The 19981-nt window shown below is 37.6% G+C and overlaps 1 protein-coding gene across 1 annotated transcript in view; it reads left to right on the forward strand.

Moving 5' to 3' along the window:
- The window catches only part of PREX2 (phosphatidylinositol-3,4,5-trisphosphate dependent Rac exchange factor 2), a 187589-nt gene that overhangs the window by 131124 nt on the left and 36484 nt on the right, over positions 1-19981 (forward strand). The window contains exons 33-36 of the mRNA XM_074882653.1: positions 1864-2081; positions 4768-4870; positions 7056-7199; positions 11878-11992. Of these exons, the coding sequence (XP_074738754.1) occupies positions 1864-2081; positions 4768-4870; positions 7056-7199; positions 11878-11992 (580 nt within the window). The remainder of the gene's footprint in view (positions 1-1863; positions 2082-4767; positions 4871-7055; positions 7200-11877; positions 11993-19981) is intronic.

The raw sequence follows: 19981 nt of genomic DNA on the forward strand, positions 1-19981 counted from the left end.
ATTATAAATGTGTTTAGTAATTCCTCAGGTGTTTTAAAGTAAGAAGTGACCTGAGAAAACAGGCCAGACTTGACATTTTTTAAAGCAGTTTTCCCTATTTCCATGGTTTTATAAGTTCATAAATTCTATAGTTTATTTTCTTTAAAAATTTTTTTGTAAAAAGAGCCCTAAGGGCTCTTGTATGCAGTATCTGATGTTCAAGTAGTATTAAATGAGATTTAGAAATGAGGTATTGGAGACACAAGAGGGCTGCTTCAGAAGCAGGCAATACAGAAGAAGGCACTGAAAGTCAGCTGCTGTTAGATAAACATAGATAAAAGTGAGCAAAGTGAGGAGAGAGAATGTGTGTTAGCCTCAAATCCCTGAGCACTGCTGTGACATTGGAAAGTTTTTGACCATGGAGAAGCCAGTGGGTTTTTTGAAGCTGGAGATGGCTGGAGTTTTTAAAGATGAAAATTCTGTCTGTACTGGATTCTGCACAGCTTGAGAGATTGGAGAGAGAGAGGTTAATTTTAATAATCAAAACAAAAAGCAACGAGTCACAGTGCAGAAGCAGTAGTGATTAGACCATTTATGGAAAACACGTCTGAGGTCCTGAGAGGCTGGCAAATGGAATCAAAATGATAGTAAAGAGTGGTCACTATTATCATTAGCTGAGGAAAAGATTGAAGAAGATCTCAGAAGGGAAACAGAATGGAGTTACTTTGAGAAATACTTGGAGTCCAAGAAAAGTGTATTTTTAAAGTCAGTATTAATTTTGTGAGTCCAGAATTATTTCTGCTGACTTATCTAGTCATCTAAAATCCTGCCAGCTCCATAGAGAAGGTGGAAAAGGAGCTAAGCCTCTTAGAGGCAGAGGAATCTAAAAGTGAGGACCAAGATTTTAGGCTTTGGAAAGACCTCGATATCACCTAATCTTCTCTTGCTCTGAGAAAGATTAAGTCTACCTGTACCATTTGTGATTGATGTTTGCCTAGCAGCTCATAATGACAAAAATACTTTAGGACCTTCAGAAAAGAGAAGAAGAAGGAAGCACTGAATATTTATCACCACAGTTTTGGCTTTATTGAGAACATGTTTCCCTTTCTAACTCTTTTGACCTTTAGCTAATCTAATGCCTGTGTCTTCCAGAATAAATTGGTAGGTTAGCTAGTCCCTAATTTAAATCAACTGCTAATGGTTCCATAGACTTCTACCTAGGGACCTGTCCTGGACTTTCCTGACACCATGAATCTCTGCTGCTTCCTTGTTATGTGGTGCTGCTCTATGCTTTTTTTATAGAATTCATATTCATATATGTATATATTTTATTTGGATAGATTGTGTCCTGGTATCAACAATCCTATACTCCCTGTCTGCACTTTACAGCAGGCAGTCTTCATCTGCTCTACCCAGCTGGTAGCTGTGGAGTTGACCAGATGATGCAGTCATATTAAGAGCTTTTGACTGTCCCTGCTTTCCTGTGGAAAGCAAATGTTTTTGTGCCCAGCTGGTTCTCACGTTGCAGCAAAGAGATCTGACTCACATCCGTTACCTTGTAACATTAAAAATACATAGAGTTGATGGTATGTACATTAAAATCTACAGGATAAATGTATACTGTTTATGAAGAACAACTTTAAATTCTAGATTTTAAATACATTTCTATATAAATCTAGAACTATAATCTTTTAATGTGAAAAATGGCAGTTTTGGTTGTGGAGTGCTATTTTCTGGGAATAACATTAGGCTGTAAACTTGTAATTTACTTTAGATTAAAATGACTTGTTTTTTAGATGAAGAAAAATATTCCAGCCCAGTTCCTTTGCTGTTAATGTCCTGCTCCATTTTTGCTTTTTCTCTCATGGCTTTTACTCATCACAGATAGTGAGATACAACTGAGGCGAGACATGGTCTTCTGTCAGAGCCTAGTGGCCACAGTCTGCGCTTTTTCAGAGCAACTAATGGTGGCGTTAAATCAGATGTTTGACAACAACAAAGAATATGAAATGGAGACACTGGAGGCCAGCAGAAGGTGGTTGGAACAGATAGCCAGTGCGGGTCTTCTCCTTCATTTCCAGTCCCTGCTCTCGCCTAACCTGGTAAGAGTCCTCATGTAGCATGCTTGGTCACAGCCTATGTTTGTTCCCTGAACCAGGGGCACAGTTAAACAATTTTAGCTATAAATGTGATTTTCAGTGTCCTTTGTGTTTAGCTTGTTACTTAATTAAGTGCTATTTGGAAAATTTGCGATTTAGATAATTACAGATAGGGAAAATGTTTGTTTGTGATATGGGAAATATGTTTTCCACAAGAACAGTATTATGTTTGTTTTGAGTTAGCAGATAGTGAGTTTATCCTTGAATCTGCACCGCTATCGTAGCTGTTCCCTAGGAGTGAATGTAGTATTAGGTGATAACCAGAATTTCAGTTTGCAATAAGCAGCAATGCAAGATAAATAAAATACCTGATTTGGATAATTTTATCACCCCCTTCCCAAAAAGACAATAGGTTGAAGGACTAGACATGCTAGTCTGTGTTTTTCCTGTCATAGGGCAGATCCTCATAGCCTGTCAGGGTAATTGGAAATCTGCTGTTTCTTCACAAGGCTTGGCAAAGAGCCATGACTTAAGAAACAATTAAAAAAGTGACAGGGCTTTGTAGTCCTCTGATTCCCAGTTATCCAAAGTGCTTCTGTAGCTATTTAAGCTACTTCTAACACTAGTCTGGTTCCTGCTAACCTGAAAAACTGTGAAGCAGTCTGTGTGGTCCTCTTCGTGGCAGTCTTCTCAACCTCTGGATCTGCTCACTGAAAATAACTGGTTTGGTTATCCTGCTGTATAGAAGTCCACGCAAATAACAGATGATGTTCCTAGTATCAAAAGTCTTCTTTCTTTGCCTTGTCTATCTCAGCAGCAAATTGCTGACAAGTTGGCTTGATAAACTTTAGAAGCAGAAGAGATCAGTAAAAATAAAGGTATTTCTAAGTCACCGTCAAAAAGTATTAGTCTATGGTATTGTTGGAGAATATTGACTTGAGCTAGGGTGAGCAACTATCTCACAGGTATCTATGTGGGCTTGTGTGGGACAAGATGTATCAGGGCAAGGTGTGTAGCTTAAAAACAGATAAAGTCAGTGCCTGAGAGAAACAGGAGTGCTCTTTATCCACATGAGGAGTATGTGAAGAGCACATGGTCAAGGTCGCTCAGGCTCATGTCTTGAGTTTTGGATGCTTTTTAGCACCATGCAGCACCAACATATCCTGGTCCTGGAGTCCTCGGGGTTCAAGAGTAAATTCAGTTGGTGCTTGTCTTACGTTTTAACATGCACTTAGTTGTCATGTTATCGCAAAATAACTGTTGTCTTTACAGCACTGAATACTTCTGTCTTTTCTTTCACGATTGTAGAGAAAATGCATGCTACTTGGTTATTTTCACGTAATCGGATATCAGCAGTATGCACTGTTGAATTGAAAATAAAATTAAATTTAATCTCTTCTGTCTAACTGTTCTTAACCAAGGGAGAGGTATTTAAATGCAACTTTTTTAATACCTTCTCAGACTATTATGCTTACAAATGGTCCGTGTTATTTTAAACAAGGGTATTTGAAGGAAATTACACTCATTATGGCCAGAGTTCAGTAAAGAATGAGCAGTTGTGCAAAGATTTCCCATGTCACTGAATGGTTTTCAAACTATTCTGCTGATAAAACTGCTCTGTCCATAGAGACTTCATAAATTGAACCAGGAGACAAAATATTTCTAGCAGCTCTGCTTTTTCATAAATACAAGCGGGAGTGCTATTTCACTATACAGATCAGGGAAAATCATGTTGGTTTTCCCTTTCTACAATTCGGTAAGCTATAGTTTATTCTCATTTTATGGTCAACTAGTTTATTATTCTTTGCTTTCCTACTATTTCAGTTCTTAGAGGAGGAAACATGCATGCCTCAGGTTTGCATTTGTCTCTTGCTAACTTAAGGTGCTAAGGAAGGGTTGTAAAAAGAATAGAGTAACTTAAAGTGATTTCTGCTGTAACTGCTCTGCATATTTAACTCAAGATAACCATACTTGTAGGTGACTATTCCTTTTTAAAGGTTCAGTAAAGTGTCATGAGAAGTTAGTAATTTACTTCCTGAAGCTTTTTTGGTAAATAAGTCTGGATCTCTTTAGCTATCAGGAGTACACAGAGTGAGCCATAGGTACAAATCAGAATACTGGCATATCTACATACTTGATTTACATCTAGAGTTTTCTAGGTGAAGGTGCAAATCATTCTGAGCTGTATTCATTCTGAGCAACTGGTTCAATTATTGGCGTTTAGAGTGGATGAACTCTTATCTGTTCTTTATAAATGAAATGCTGAAGTTATGGCATTTTTTAAAGAAAATTCCTAAAAAGAAGAATTTGTTTTTCACGTTTCCCCTCTGTTAATTTACAAGCTAGACCTGATGTCAAGACAAGCTGTTGAAGTCTGGTATCTTATATAAAAATAACTACAGTATTGTTTGATTAAAAGCTGTGAGAAGTAATGGTAGCTATAAATTACCTATTAATTTATGTGAATGATAACATACATTTTAATAATCTTGGACTAGTTATGAAGGGGAAAGTGCCAATAGAAACAAAGATATTTATATGATCTAGGAGTTAATTAGGTTATACACTGCATCAGTGAAATGTTGTGCAACATTCTGTAGTTACTTTTATGTCCTGCTCTCATATTATTTCTGAATAACAGAACATCTGCCTGAAATGACCATTTCACTTTTTGTTTTGCCTTTTTTAGGCTGATGAGCAAGCCATGCTGGAAGATACATTGGTTGCACTGTTTGACTTGGAAAAAGTTACTTTTTACTTCAGACAGTCAGAGCCAGAACCACTAGTTGCAAGTGAGTAATTATAATTAATATCTGGGCTTTACTGTTCAGAAACATCTTCTGCATTTGTAACCTTTTTCTCTCCTAGAGCATTACCTCCCACAAGGAATATTATATAACTAGAGATTATGGAGAATTAGTAGATCTGTAGCTCTCCTAATATTCCTAGATTTCCTGAAGTACAGCTAACATCAGTGACAATGCAGAATCATTATCTGGCAATGTCAGTAATCTTGGGGGCAAAACTGTTTGCTTAACCGAATTTTCCATTGGGAAAGTCCCTGGAAGATCTAGTTGTTATTGAAGAGTCATGTGTAGAATAAGCTTGAAGGTCTTAATAGAGAAATGCAGCCAAGATGAGATGGAAAAGCATAAAAATAATCTCATTATATTGTCTGAAAGACAAAGTAGGTCTTGGAAGAGTTCCTTAAAAGGAGAGAGCAAACGCTATTAGGATAGCTTTAAGTTGTGCAAGAACCTTCCTGAAACCTGCTGGTGCAGACTTTCAGGGTGCTGAATGCTTCCTCCCAGTACTCACCCAACTCTCATGAAGGGACTGTCTTTGCAGTCTGCTGTTTATACCCTTCACTCATTTTCAGCCACTCCTTTACTAGTACGTTGTCAGCCAGTAGAGATTTTCGTGCAGTGAACTTTGTTTAGTGAGCAAAAAGCCCTCATTTTTTTCCTTAGTCTCATAACTCCCCTGGGAAGGGAGGAAAGCATGTCTGCTTCACATCAAGCTTTTCTAAAACAATTCCCTTGCCGGATTGAGACCACACATGAGAGAACTTCTGCAAAAAACAAATCTAGAAGACACAAAGCTCCTCCACAAAGCTGCCTGTGCTCTGAAGAATTCAGTAGTGCAGGGCTGGTAGTCAGGTAGGAATTAGCCTATATAAAACCATATTTATTTCTGTGTAATTCAAGTAAGGACCCTGTTCAGAGCGTTTGTTTTAAAAAGAAGCCCTTCCAAGCCAGGTGACAACATGGAACTGGAGTTACAGGAGGACCTCTTGATGGGGAGTTAACCCTATGCCTATGTCATGAACTATTCATATTGCTGTGTCTTCCAACTGAGGTGTCTGTGCTAAAACAGAGATACATGGAAAGTCTGTGTGTTCTAGGATTGTAATAAACTCTGTATTTCCTTTAGGTTTAAATGCTGCCACCACTGTCATCCTGACTGTGGTTACAGAGGACAAGGAACTGGCAAATTTGTTTTTTCCATTTATGATTCTGCATAATCGGAAGAAAGTCTTATTACCAAAAGTAGTGAAAAATGTTCATTTGGAATCCTTCCCATTTATGTACAAAACACACTGTGTAAAACTACATAATAATATTATTAATGCAAATCACTAAATTTTATTGCTACTGCTTTCAACTTGGAGACATGTATGGAAATGATACTTAAACAAGAAATACATACAAAGCTTAAATTGAATTAAACTGACTTCCTCTGAGAGATTTAGCTACATGGAAAATTTTTGTCAACTTTTGTTAGTGGTCATTACACTTTAATCATCTGGCATAATACACACATTGTATGTTGGGGAATCACTGTGACTGCAAAATGGTACTGCTAATTGCCCTGAACTCTACACCAATTGATGTATTATGACATTTAGCTTGTCAAGTGTAATGATATGTGCTGTTACAGTTTTATATATTCTACCATAATATGTTTGTTTTCTCAGTTGAGTCCTGATTTTTAGTAATTGTTTAATGAATATGCCGGAAGCTACTTTATATTTACTTGTGCTCTATCCCACATAAATCTGAGGTGGATCTGACTCTATATATCACTCTGACCTTATACATCATGCACCTGAGGAAGGCCCGTGAAATATGGCTAAAGGTATCCTTCCAGTGATTTCAAACTGTGCTGTATGTAGATGTTTCTTCAGATTTACAGGAAATACAAGTAGGATGTTGTCAACCACATTATTTTCTTAGTATTTTTGCTGTCATTGCCAGGCTGACAAAGATGAGAAGTCACTGCTTTTCTGTACCTACATCCTGATAATGGATAGGCCAAAAGTGACCACGGCAACATCAACTAATATAAAATACTGCATGTATTAGTTTTGTGTCTGCAGTGATTTTTATCTAACCGTGTAAATTTTGGGTACAGCAGATTCTGGAAAAGGATGTGTCATTGCTTTTAATGAAACGATAACACTGACTGTATTCTTAGATGTACCAATCACATACCAGGCAGAAGGAAGCCGGCAAACCCTGAAGGTTTACTTCTACATGGATAGTTACCATTTTGAACAGCTTCCTCAAAGGCTGAAGAATGGAGGGGGATTTAAAATCCACCCAGTACTTTTTTCACAAGGTAAATTGAGTTTTAATCCCCCCTCCCCCTATTTTTTCGCAAAATATTTAACTCTCTTTAAAATGCTACTTATCCACTCTGATTTAAATCCTTTGTATCTATAAGGGCACAATGCTTATATTTAAATATGTTGTTTAATGTGAGCATTTATTGAGGACTTTGAATTAAAATGTGAATTTAAGAAATGATGAAATTTGTGATAAAAAAATAGAGGTATGGGTTTACATTTCTAAGTTTATACCTGTTATATGATTCTAATGCCAAAGAATGAATCCTCTTTCATCAATATTGTTTTGTTCTTTGTAGACATTGGTGGACAATAGTCACACCATGAAACCTGCTTCTAAAAGCATTCCAAATGCTATCCTGTTACTTCAAATTTAAGGACTAAATTGTCATCCCCTGAGAATTCTGTCTCTTTAAAATGTTATGAAGACTTAAATAACATTTTCAGGCTTCTGTAGTTATGACACTGCAAACGTTACCAAAGTGATGAATGGTGGCGTTGATGCTCAGAGTGTTCATAAATTGCAGGCAGCCTGCATTAGCTGCAGTGTCATTACAGTCATCAGGAGCGTGGAGTTTGATTCACTGAAATGGTGAATGCAACGTGCTGATTGCCTTGAGCTGCCTTTGATTTCAGAGGGAGCTGAAAGTACTCCATACCTTGAAAAAGGCTTTCAGGGTCTACGTGGAATAGGCAGAAGTCAGGCATACGAATGAAGATTTCAAGGAGGGTTTGATCTGTGATCGATAAGGAGGATGTGAAAGGAAATAGCAAACAGAGAGATACATGAAGAAATAGCTAAACTTCCTGCAAACTTAAAACACACATTTTTTTTTTTAAATGAGATCCCTGAAGTCTGATTTGTAAGCAAACTAATAAAGACAGACTTCAGTGGATTTCTTTTCAACAGATTGATGTCAGTCATGGGGGAAAATGAGAACACTGAGCAGGGGACACTTTTCAGTAGAGCAGACAGAAAGGCAGAAAAAAGAACAGAAAATTCCTTGGCTATAGAATTTATTTTGGCAGAATTTTTTCCCTTTCTGTTTCCAGAAGCCCAAAATACTTGAGTTTTAGGATAACCATCTTTGTAGTCAGCTAAAGGAAAAGGGTGAAGATTCATTCAACTGTTACATCTGCTTAATAATTTTCAATAGTATAGAAGATTTCTTCTTTCTTTACCATACAATATTTCTTTAATTTTCAAGGATCTCCCTCAAAATAGGCCATTAGACTCTGAGAATAAGAAGTCCCCAATAAGAAGTTAAATCCCAGTGTTTAAATAATTTTTTTTTTCCTCAATGATGAGTGAATTGGGATTCTATTTTTTATTTCTTTCCTGTGAGGTTTGGCTGAACTGCCATAAAACTCTAGATCCCCATCTTTAACTGAAATTTATTAGCTAGAAATGTAAAAATCTGTAAGTTCCTCTGTGAATTCTTGCTTCCCAAGCTTAACAGAGCTAAGCTATTTTCTGCCTAAAATACAATGGTTTATGATGTTTTCAAATGGAACATTTGGGAAGTCATGTTTTTGGAATACTTTATCAAAGGCACAAGTCAGTGCACATCAGTCTATTTATCGCTGTGTTGCTCTACTCTGTGCTCTATTGCGTAGCTTCATGCCTAAAATTACAAGTCTATATATTTGCAGGATTGGGACTATAGACATTTTTACAAGGTTTTAAATGTTTACCCAGGCTATACTATGTATCCCTTCACTTACTTGTAAAAACAGTTTTGTGCAATCATATACTTAAGTTTATACATTCAAAAGGATCCTGAATTGCAGGACTGGGGTATGAGAATGTTGAGATACTGCTCTTGGCATTCAGATTTCTCTATTTCCTATGTTAAAATTCAGATCTCAGCAATAAGTAAGCTTAATTAAAAGACACTTGATTTAAATTTAAAATTAAATTTATTTAAAATTGCTAGTTACTCTCTTAATTATGTGGGGTTTTTAAACTTTTTAGTTTTTTGTAGAATCCTAGAATAATTCAGATTGGAAGGGACCTCAAGAGGTCTCTAGTCCAATCTCCTGCTCATAGCAGCATCAACTGTGACATCAGACCAGGTTCTTGGGTGTTTAACAAGTAGGATCTTGAAAACACCAAAGGACAGAAACTGCACAACCTCTTGGATAACCTGTTCCTCTACTTGACTGCCCTAATGGTGAAAAAGTGTTTTCTTTCTATCGAGTTGAAGCATCTCTTGTTTCAATTTATATCCATTGCCTCTTGTCCTGCCAGCATGCACCATTGTGAAGAGCCTGGCTCTTTCTTCTTGTTGACCTCCTGATAGGTAATGGCACCTGTCTAGTAGGTGCCCCCCAAAGCCATCACTTGTACAGGCTGAACAAGCTCAGGTCCCTCAGCCTCTCCTCACAGGACTTGTGCTCCACCCCATGACCATCTTGGTGGCCCTCTACTCAATTTTTTCCAGTTGATCAACAGCTTTCACGTACTGTGAGGCCCAGAACTGGACACAGTATTCAACGATGCTATCTAATGAGTGTTGAGTAAAGTGAGGACAAGCACTTCTTTCAGTCTGCTGTATTATGTTAATACAGTTTAGGATGCTCTTGGCCTTCTTGGTCACCTGAGAACCCTACAGGCTTATGTTCAGCTTGATGTCTAACGTAACCCCTAATTACTTCTCAGCAGAGCTGCTCTTTAGGCTTTGCCTTCCCATGTGCAGGACTTTGCACTTGTCCTTGTTCAGTTTCACAGGGTTCCTGCTGGCCCATTCCTCCAGCCTGTCTAGGTCCCTCTCTGTGTGGCCCTGCACTTGAGTATATCCACTGCTTCTCCCAGTTTGGTATTAGCTGCAAACTTGACATGTCTCCTCCAGGTCAGTGATAAAGATGGTGAACAATATAAATCCCTGTGCTATTCTGCTTGTAATGGACCCCTGGGTAGACCATGTCCCGTTAACTACTACCCTCTGAGCCTACCCATCCTTCCAGGTTTTTTTCCCATTCAGTTGTCTATGCATTCAAGACCACAATATTCTAATTTTGTTTCAGTAATACCATAGAACACACGTTTGTAAGGAAAACTTCCTTACAAAAGAGCTTTCTAATATATTAGGTAGAAAAATATTAAACCCTTCAAAAAGGGGAGAGCCAAAACACACACTGTGGGATTCCCTGCCAGCATCCGTGAGTGTGGCCCTTGCAGTGCCTGCCGAGGCAGAACTCTGTGCTCCAGCCAGTCCTGACAGATGACTGAGTTTCCCGGTTGGGTAATCTAATTGGATAAAACCAACTTTATGCCAGTAAAATAAGCAGTACAGATTATCAACTCGGTTTGCACTAACATGCTATTATAAATGGAGTTCAACAGATATTTTTGTGAGGGCTTTCCAGTGTGACTTAGCACCAGGGAAGTTAGGAAGCAAGTCTGATTGTTGAAATTTAATATTTTTCACACAGAAGTAGAATTACAAACTCTGAAAGCACAGAAGGGGAGTGCAATTTGCATGTTCTTTCACAATGAATGAATTATTTATTAACTGGTCATATTAAGCAGTACAAGCAGAATTAATATTCTGTGTGCAGCTGAATCTGTAAGACAGCAGCATGTTTCCATCAGAACTCTGCTTATTGCTTGCATTTTCTGATGGAGTGATGAATTCTTAGAATGTGTGTGGATTATTAAAATGGCAATATTCCTAATTGTAAAATCTTTACTGCTTCTTCCCAAAAAAACTATTTGCCAAGAGCCTCTGTTTTATGTTATAAGGTTAACCTCTTAATGTGAAGATCTTGATTTTTCCAGTCCAAAATTTCTTGAGAACCTTTCAAACGCTTGATTTGACTTGGCTAAAGAAAAAGTTAAACTTCCCTGAGTATCTAAATAAAAGGGGGTGGGGGAATGTTCTTTTTTTCTTTCTTTTTTTGAAAACTATTGCTAGGGAGAGCATCCCAAAATGGAATGGTAGTGCGTTCATTTTTTCCTCCTTTTAATTTCTGTGCAACAGATCATACAAAAAGGACATACGATCCTTCCTTCAGTGGAAGTCTTTATTCCTGAGTTCTTGTAGTAATATTCATCCTTGCTTTGGTGAAGTGAATACAACACAGGTGGACATAGTCAAGTAGTTGACTTTAGAAATTTACGTGATTCCTGAAAAGGAGCTTATAGGGCATTTTCAGAGATCCAGAGAAGTTTGTTTTGCTTGATCCAGAAGAAGGCATTCACATTATCGGTGGGAATAACTAGAGGTTCAAGTGCTCCACATCTCCCAAAATTGGGCTTCGTAAGAAGTTCTTGGGTCTCCCTCTGTGCAAGTAGCTGGTACATTAAGCCTTTCTTTCCTCTATACCAGCTCATTCTACTGTTTTCTTTCAGGATATGTAAGAACTAAAAACCTCATTTACATTCATGGGGCAGGAATACTTTAATTAGAGCAACGGAACTCAAACTAGCATTCTCCTTTATATTTTCCACAGGGCAAGAAATATAATTTTTCTTGTAAATGGAATCTTAAAGAGAGATCAGTATGAATTCAATGACATACAGAAACAGCTTCAGCAATCCACAGTGGGGTCACAGCCTCAAGGTTAAAAAGTAATTCACTAGTGTGTGAACAAAGCTACAAAAGAAGGCTAATACTAAATATTTAATACTGATTTTTCTCTTCTTCATTCTGCTTTCTCTTTTCACAGCATTGGAGAGCATGGAAGGATATTATTACAGAGACAGTGTGTCAGTAGAAGAATTTCAAGCTCAGATTAATGCAACCTCTCTAGAAAAAGTCAAGCAGTATAACCAGAAACTACGGTGGGTAATAAACCAACATTCCTGAGATTAGTTTACCAAGCTCTGCTTTTCAGCTTAGTTTCTGTGACACATCTTTAAACTGAAGTGTGTTGTATGGTCATTGTTTTTGATGCATGATTGAATATCTAAGCGTCATGGTTCTGACTTCCTTGATTTCTGCACTGTTAAGTTTTAAATAATTGTTTTCCCATGAAAGCTATACCTGTAATTGCCTCTGGGTTGTTGTACTAATGCATATAGAAAATGAAATGTCTACTTGATCACAAATGGAGTATCAGAATTGCTAAACGTTATGCTCTGGTTTTGCAGACCATATTTACCTAATTTCTACAGAATAGGACTTAAAAAAATAGTGTTGTTTTCCTCAAAGCTGAGCATTTTCCTCCCCATCCCCCACCATACTAATGGGAATATAAATATATTTGGGTACTTGCTGCAGCTTTGGGTATGGGTTACAGGATGCATACTTGCCAGTATATGTAAAGATTATGCATCTGTGTATTTCAGTAAGTATTTCATTAAGAAGTTGCACATAAAGACAGAATGTCTGGTATGCAAAATAATCTATTAGTTATGAAGTAAAATAATGAAGATGCGTACATAGACCACTCTTGGATCTCACTGTATCTGTAAAAAATCTCACTGTATCTGTTTGAGTACACTTACTTGCACATGAGTTGAAGATAAAGAGTGCAAAGAACTGCAGTAAAATTACATCTATTCACTTCTAAAATTCTTGAATCAGATGGAAACACTATCATTTCACTAGGACTGTTAGGCAGCTTTTAAAAGCAGCAGAGAACAGGAGGTTTTTTTAAAAAAAAAAGAGGTTGAGGACAGTGGAGAAGGGGAAAGAGGATAAATGAGGTTCACTCTTTCCAATTCCTTCACCTGTTGGCCCACTCCTGTCTTTGGAAGGTTTTCTTCATGGATCTTGCAAAAGTATTTCTCCTAATGTGTTATCAAAGCAGTGGACTTTCTAGATTCTGTTTTAATCTAAGCAGTACTGTAGCAAAAGTGATTTTAAAGCCAGTTGTATTCAGTGAGTACTGTATATTTAATTTTTTTGTGACATCTGTGTCAGTGCATTTCTGTGTTAATGACAAATGCAGTATTTATTTAGTCTGTTTTCCACTGTCTTGTATTAGTACTTCCTATTTGGAAAAAAAAAATGTTCCTCCTGAGTATTATTTGACAAGGCTTATGTTATAAATCAGTTTTACAGAAAGCTTTGGTCATGCCAGTATTTGGCCTAGATGAAGTCAGCTAGTGTTGGAAAGAGATTTCTATCAGCTGGATAAGGCAAGACTTTTTGTGTTATTTTTTTTTTTCTATGAATAGGCCCAATTTAGCCCCCATGAAAATCCTTAAAAAGAAATTCTTCTTGACTTTTTGCTCTAGTGTTCCCTGACCTTGCTTACCTTGTGTGTTAGGACCTCCATTCATGCTGTGGCTCTAATGAGGTACATTCCTCTTATGGTGTTGTGACTCACAGTTCTGATCAGTTGCTAACCTCCAAGTCCTGGTTTTGGAAGAAGTTACTATGAAAAAGTTATAATTCAACAAAAATTACCGTGGGTAGCTCTGTCCAGTCACAAGAATAGGAAAATTTTGGATTTTCTTCCAGCCATCTAATGTCTGATGAGAATGTTCAGTAATTGATTTTTTTGTTTGCTTTCTTGTGAACTCTACCCATTTCTTAAATGAGGCACAAACAGCTTCAGGAATTCACTGACATAATGTGAAGAGGAAAAACAGAAAAGCAGATGCTTTGTTCTTGTTCTGCCATTTGCTAGCCTTGTGTAGGTGTTTGGCCAGGAGAATCTAATAAAGTAACTACAGCAGCAAAAGATATTAACATTTGGATAATTGCTGTAAAGAAGAACAAAAAAGTGAAATTGAATATTCCCTGGAAACATACTCAAGTGCAATAATACTGTCTTAAATTCTTCATGTGGAAGAAATCCTCTGTGCAGAACCACCTAATCAGTAATAAAATAATTAATTTGAGACACAATCCATAAACCATTCTTTCTCCATAGAAAAGGAATGCATTGCTTGCTTGTGAAATGACCATCTGTTGACCATCTTATAATCTCTCTATTGCTACAACAGTGGAAAGCAAATGGGAACAACAGCAAAAGAAAAAGTAGTGGGAGAAGAGGATGGGGATTAGTGGGAATGAAACCACGGGTTGGCAGTGACACTGCAGCTGAGCCATCCATCGATGAGAACTCTTGATAGAAGTTCAGTTTCTCTTATTCCTGACACATTTAGATAATACTGCTCTAATAACGTGAAACAGATGAGACCACTTTGTTGTGCATGGTCCCGCTTACAGACAGAGATGTTGGCCTCACTTGGCATGCACCCAAGCAGAACAGTAAAATTAAAAATGAGTAGTACATTTGCACAGCTACCTCTTAATTTCTTCTGGTAAAACCTTGTAAAGTTTGAGTTCATAGAACATTTTTGAGGAATGTGGTATCTTTTGGGTGACAAATCTGATACTGATGTGTACTTAATTAGTTTACAAATTATTTATTTGAATAAATCAAAAGATAGTAAATTTTCAGTGGATTTCAGGAAGGATAACCTTTATCCATCGCATAAAGTCAAGAAGTTGATTCCTTGCTTTTATTGCAAAATTCATTTATAACTATGAAACTGTGACCAGCTTTTCCACAGTATTAGAAGTGATACAATAAATCCAGGTGCAAAATTGTCCTCCTTGACACTGATTCGAGCATCATAAGAGCTTCTGTCTTTCATGGTTCTTGATTTGGGGCTTTTGCAAGTACTACCTCAACTATGAAATAGTAATGATAAGATTATCATTTTTATGAGAATGCATGAAAGACAGTTCAAAATCGGTTTTAGAGTTTCATGCTTATGTGGAATGGAGAGAATGTCCTTCCATCTTCTGTAATAGACTTAATCCTAGCTATTTGAATCTAATTAATAATATAAGGGAACTTTTATTTTAAGGCCACCTAAAGCTGAGTTTTTCTACAATTTCTGAGGCAACATCCCCTACTGCAGCAATATGTAGGAAGTCCTTTATCGGAATAAAGATGTTTTTAAAAAAAAACCAAAACACCAGTACCTAGTTTATGAAATTTCTGAAACTGCTGGGAAGTCTTCAGTATGTGGCCCACAATTATTCTTAATCGTGCTGGATTTGTTTTTTATAGTCAGCTAGATTGCACTTATTTTTATAGTTCACCAATTCTGTTTCTCTGATACTGATAAGGAGAAGAAAGTTATGCTCAAATTCTGTTTGCAAGTTGAGCTGGTGCTAGTAGTTGCCAGCAATGTATATTTAACCTCATCAAGTTGTTTGCTAATGAGAAACATGCAGTACTACCAAGGGAGAGTAATTAGGTCAGCAAAGATTTTAAAGATCTTTATTACTATGTGTTTGATAGCTCAGCAGTTGTCTTCTAATTTAGAAGAGGACCAGAAGGAACCTGTGTATCTGACCTGTACAGAGGCTAATGTTAAGTGAACCCATTCTGTATTCTCCTGCCTCCTCCCATTTTTCCCCATCTTCCCCCTTTGTTACTCCTTGCTATTCAAATAGGCTTTTTACATTCTGAGTCAGTCATTTTGCTTTTACAGATACCAGAGACCATTTTGCTTCAACAGTGCAGGACACAATGGTGTCTGAATCCATAGCTAATACAAATGCTGATACGAGTAACGAAAACTCAGAAACGCGCTATATTTACTTGGACTGCTTGGTTGTTTTAAGTATTCTCTTGCACATCTTGAGTCATGTAATTGTAAAAACATGAGGGTAAACTTTAAGTTTTGAAGCATTACTGCTTTAAGAATTATTTAGTTAAAATACATTCTGTCCTTTGTATGACTTTTGTATTTGATAAAGGTCTCTTTCCTGCAGAGTGAGATTCAGTATGGTAGTTATTATTATGTAACATAGAAATACATCTTATGGTCATTACTGCAACCAAAAGATGGGTTGCAGCGCAGGCCTGTTGGAAGTTGGGACAGACCCTGACAGGCAGGTTAGCTGAGCGGCCATAACTGAGCCAGTGCTTGGACTGAATAGCAACTTTAAGATAGAAGTTTAGTTGGATATGAGAACAGTTTTTATCGTCAGAGAAATCAGGTTTCGGATTAGCATCCTGCAAAAAGCAAGACCCTTTTTAAAAATGGACCTTGATGGGTGTAGGAATGACAACTTTTGTAAGATTTGTCCAAGTTATCAGGGGTTTGGACTTGATGGCCCAGGATGGGACTTCCAGTCTACTGTAGTAAGAAAGCTTGCTCTTCCAGTCTTCCTTTGTCTGTATTTGACATTTTATCAGATTAGTCTTTTTGTCTTTTTTTCTTTCTGTATGTGAATTCTTTCTGGCAAAAAAAATGGGTCCCTTTTATGACATTCTGTTAAAACGCAGTTTTCTACAGGCGCTCCTGGTTAGCTTCTGAATCAGAAAAGTCCAGGCACATCTGCTCTTTCAGAGTTTTTTCCTGGACGTGTCTGTGCACATGAGGATTGTATCTGAAAGGCAGAGAGGATGTTCAGGGCACAGATGATTCAGCAGGGTGCAGGGCTGTGGCTGAACCAAATATGATTCCAGCTTCTGGATCTCTGCAGTATGCTTCTCTGCTCGTTGTTGACTGCAAAGCAAACTATGGTGCTTAAAACTGCACATCAATATACCTGTTTGGATTCCAAAACTGTCTATGCAGATGATTTTTAGCTGATGAGAAATGAGTGAAATCGCTGGATTTTAGATTCAGATGCATTTTTAATGCCTCTTCAACACCTATGCTTGCATTTAGACATCTAAGCACCTTTAAAATTTGGTTCCTGATGTTATGGTGGCTTGGATTGGGAATAATCAGAGGGAAGTAAGCAAAATAATAGATGAAGGTGAGGTTAGGAGAGCTCTACTTTCCCCTAGTTTTTCTTTTATCCTCAGCATGACACTTTCTTGTGACACCCCTGACTATATGATGACCCAGTTCTTCACTCCAAAGATAGGATCATGCTGTGGGAAAGACAGCTGAGGATTGCTATCCTTCCCGCCACTGGTGTGGGTGCTAATTACCACTGTGTAGTAATTAACTTGCCTGTGCATCAGTAGACAAAGAAGGTCTGGAAAAAATGTTCCTTACTTCCTGCCTACCATTCTGAGTGATTTGGAACTATTCTTTGAAGTCAGCTGTGTCCAGGCTTATTGGCAGCTACTTTTGTAGCCTGTTGTACAGCCATAATAGAATAAAAATTAAAGGAAGCAGTAAAGGGAAAAGGCCGTTTTTTTGCGTTTTTTTTTCCCCTATGTTGCTGCTTTCTTGGGTATCGTTTTAGGAGGTAAATGCAAGTCTGTTACACTAAGGAAGCAATTATAATCAGTGAATCTAATGACAAATGATTTAGCTAACTACCCTCATTACATTGAACATTTGATTACTCTGAATGTAATATTTGTCATTTTAAAGTGTTTCATTTACAGTGTGACTTCAAACAGTTTCTCTGTCTGAAGCCTCCTGTATTTATTTTATGGCATAAGTATGGCCCTCCACAGAATGATGGCAAATAATTCTTTATTCAGGGGTGTTATAATCCATGAGGTTTTCATGTCGTTGGGTTTTCTTTTTTCTTTTGATTTTTAAAAAGACAAGAAAAGGAAACTATTTCTGCCCTAGAATTTACACAAACATGAAACAAAATCTGTCTGAGGAATATAACATCTTTTTTATTTATACATGCACGTATACACACACAGCATCCTCTCAAGCTGCAGGCTTCTTGGCAAGCTGATGTTTTCCGTATCCTGTATAATTTTGTCAAGGCAGAAAATAGATGTGATGGCACTCATGGGTTCAGCCTGAACTAAAACTCTGTAATAGTTGATTTGGTATAAATGAGATACAATGACATAAAGGACATACCCACTTAGAGATAGTTAATTACTATGAAAGAAAGAGCTTGTCTGTCTCTCGAATAAACTGATGGGTCCTCAAGACAACACCTGCATTATCACAAAGACCAGGTCATATATCAATTCCTGTAATAAATGCGTTAAAATCCACCTTAAAACTGGCAGATTCCTTCCCCCACTGTTTCCACTGGAAAGCTTTTCCAAACCAAATTGCTCATGTAGTTAAGAAGCTTATGCTGTTTGTCCTTGTGCCGCTGTTGTCCTATGATTTTAGTCTTACTCTCCTTTCCCTCATGTCTATCCATTTCAGTAATTGACATGTTAATGAGCAAAATTAACAGTTTTTGTCTTTGGCATCAAATGCAGAAAAGACTTACCTGAGGACAGTTACAGGTTTCAGAGAGTGGTTCTGTGAAAATGTTTTCTTTTTGGCAGTGAGATATTTAGGAAAACAGTTTTTCACCTGCTTTATATCTTCAATACTAGGTGTTTGAACATTGCTCTGTGTTTAAAAAAGCAGCAGTAAAACTGGACTGCAGTGCTACCTACACAAATTTATCATGTAGTCTATATGACTAAAAATTGGAAATGTAATACCTTTTAGATTTTTAAGATGTGGTTGCAGATGAGCTAGATAGTCACGGCTGAACTCTCTCTAAAGGCAAAATCTTTATGAAGGAGAGATTGAAAATTAAGCATTCACTCTGAAGGACATAACAAGGAAATAATAGCTAAATTTGTCTCCTGATGAACTTAATGAGAGGCATTTTAGGTAGAACAGAAATTAAGATTCATTACATCTAAGTGAAGCAAGACCAGAGAGAGAATAGAGAGATCCTGGACAAAGTAAATTAAATTTGTCTAGCTGGTCTAAAAGATACTGCCAGTTGGCTTGAATTTAGATTTGTTTTTTCTCTTCCAGTGCTATGTTCTTTCTGTGAGTGTAAATTCATTGTTTCTTTAGACTTTTGACAAAGTGTGATCAGTATTTAATTCAGGTAGTGCTCTGAAATTGAAAGTTGTGCCTTTGGTAGATTATACGTACTGAGTCTTTGCTCACTGAGGTGGACATCTGGTTCATTCTGCTTTCTTTATCCTCTGCAAACACAGAGAATATGTATCTGCAGTGACCAGAGGTGAAGCCTTTTCTTTCACTCTTGGTCACTGATTGGAATCCAGCCCAAGCCTGCAGCTTGTACAGCTCGTAGCTGTAGTAGAAACTCTGACCACCCAATGACTATTTGGCACGTTGTCTTTTTTAACAGTGTATTCCGTGTCTGGAATATCAGGAGCCAAAAAGGAGCCATCTACTGTCTGAAAGGCAAATGTGGAAGCAATTAGTTAGTACTCGTGGGTTCAGTGTGGATTCGGCTGTTTGGATAATGATGGAAGAAGCAGGAAGGCAGCCGTAACTGACTGTGGCCCAAGAATTTCCCTTTCACATCACAAATAAGATGATTTCAAGTGATCTTGGAAGTAGGTGGAGATGGTGGAGAGTGGATTCCTAGAAAAATAGACATTAAAATGTAGCGTGTGAAAAGTGGACAGTGTTACATAGAGCAGGTGGTATTTTTTTGCATTTTTTGGTCATCCATGACTTTCTGTCTTCACATTTCTATGCTTACATTTCTGTGATCCCCTGCTTGTGTATAAAGGTTTGAGAGTAGGGCTGTGATGTGCCTGCTGGGATGGTAGGGCTGTTCCTTTGCAAGCATCCTCCTCAGTTTGCACCTCAAATACTTGTACTCAATACCAATTTCTTAACATGCCCTCTTCACAGGCTGGAGAGAGTTTAAACTGGTGGGAGACCAGTAGTTTAGCCAGGTGCTGCAGGCTTGCAAAAAAATGAGCACTATGAAGAATCATCCCCTCTGTTTAAAGAGTCCAGTTTCTTAGGAATTTGGTTTTCCAGGGTTGAAAGTCTGTGTGCCAGCTATGCTCCCAGTCTACTCCTCTAAAGCAGACAGTTGCCAAGAAAGCCCTTAAGTTTCACTTCTTGAAATTTTCTTAACAACCCTCTCTACTTGTAGGTATTTCTATGCGTAACTAAATCTTAATTATTCTCTGCTTTTCTTTG

This window comes from Strix uralensis, chromosome 1, assembly GCF_047716275.1.
Source record: "Strix uralensis isolate ZFMK-TIS-50842 chromosome 1, bStrUra1, whole genome shotgun sequence".
NCBI classification, from domain to species: Eukaryota; Metazoa; Chordata; class Aves; order Strigiformes; family Strigidae; genus Strix; species Strix uralensis.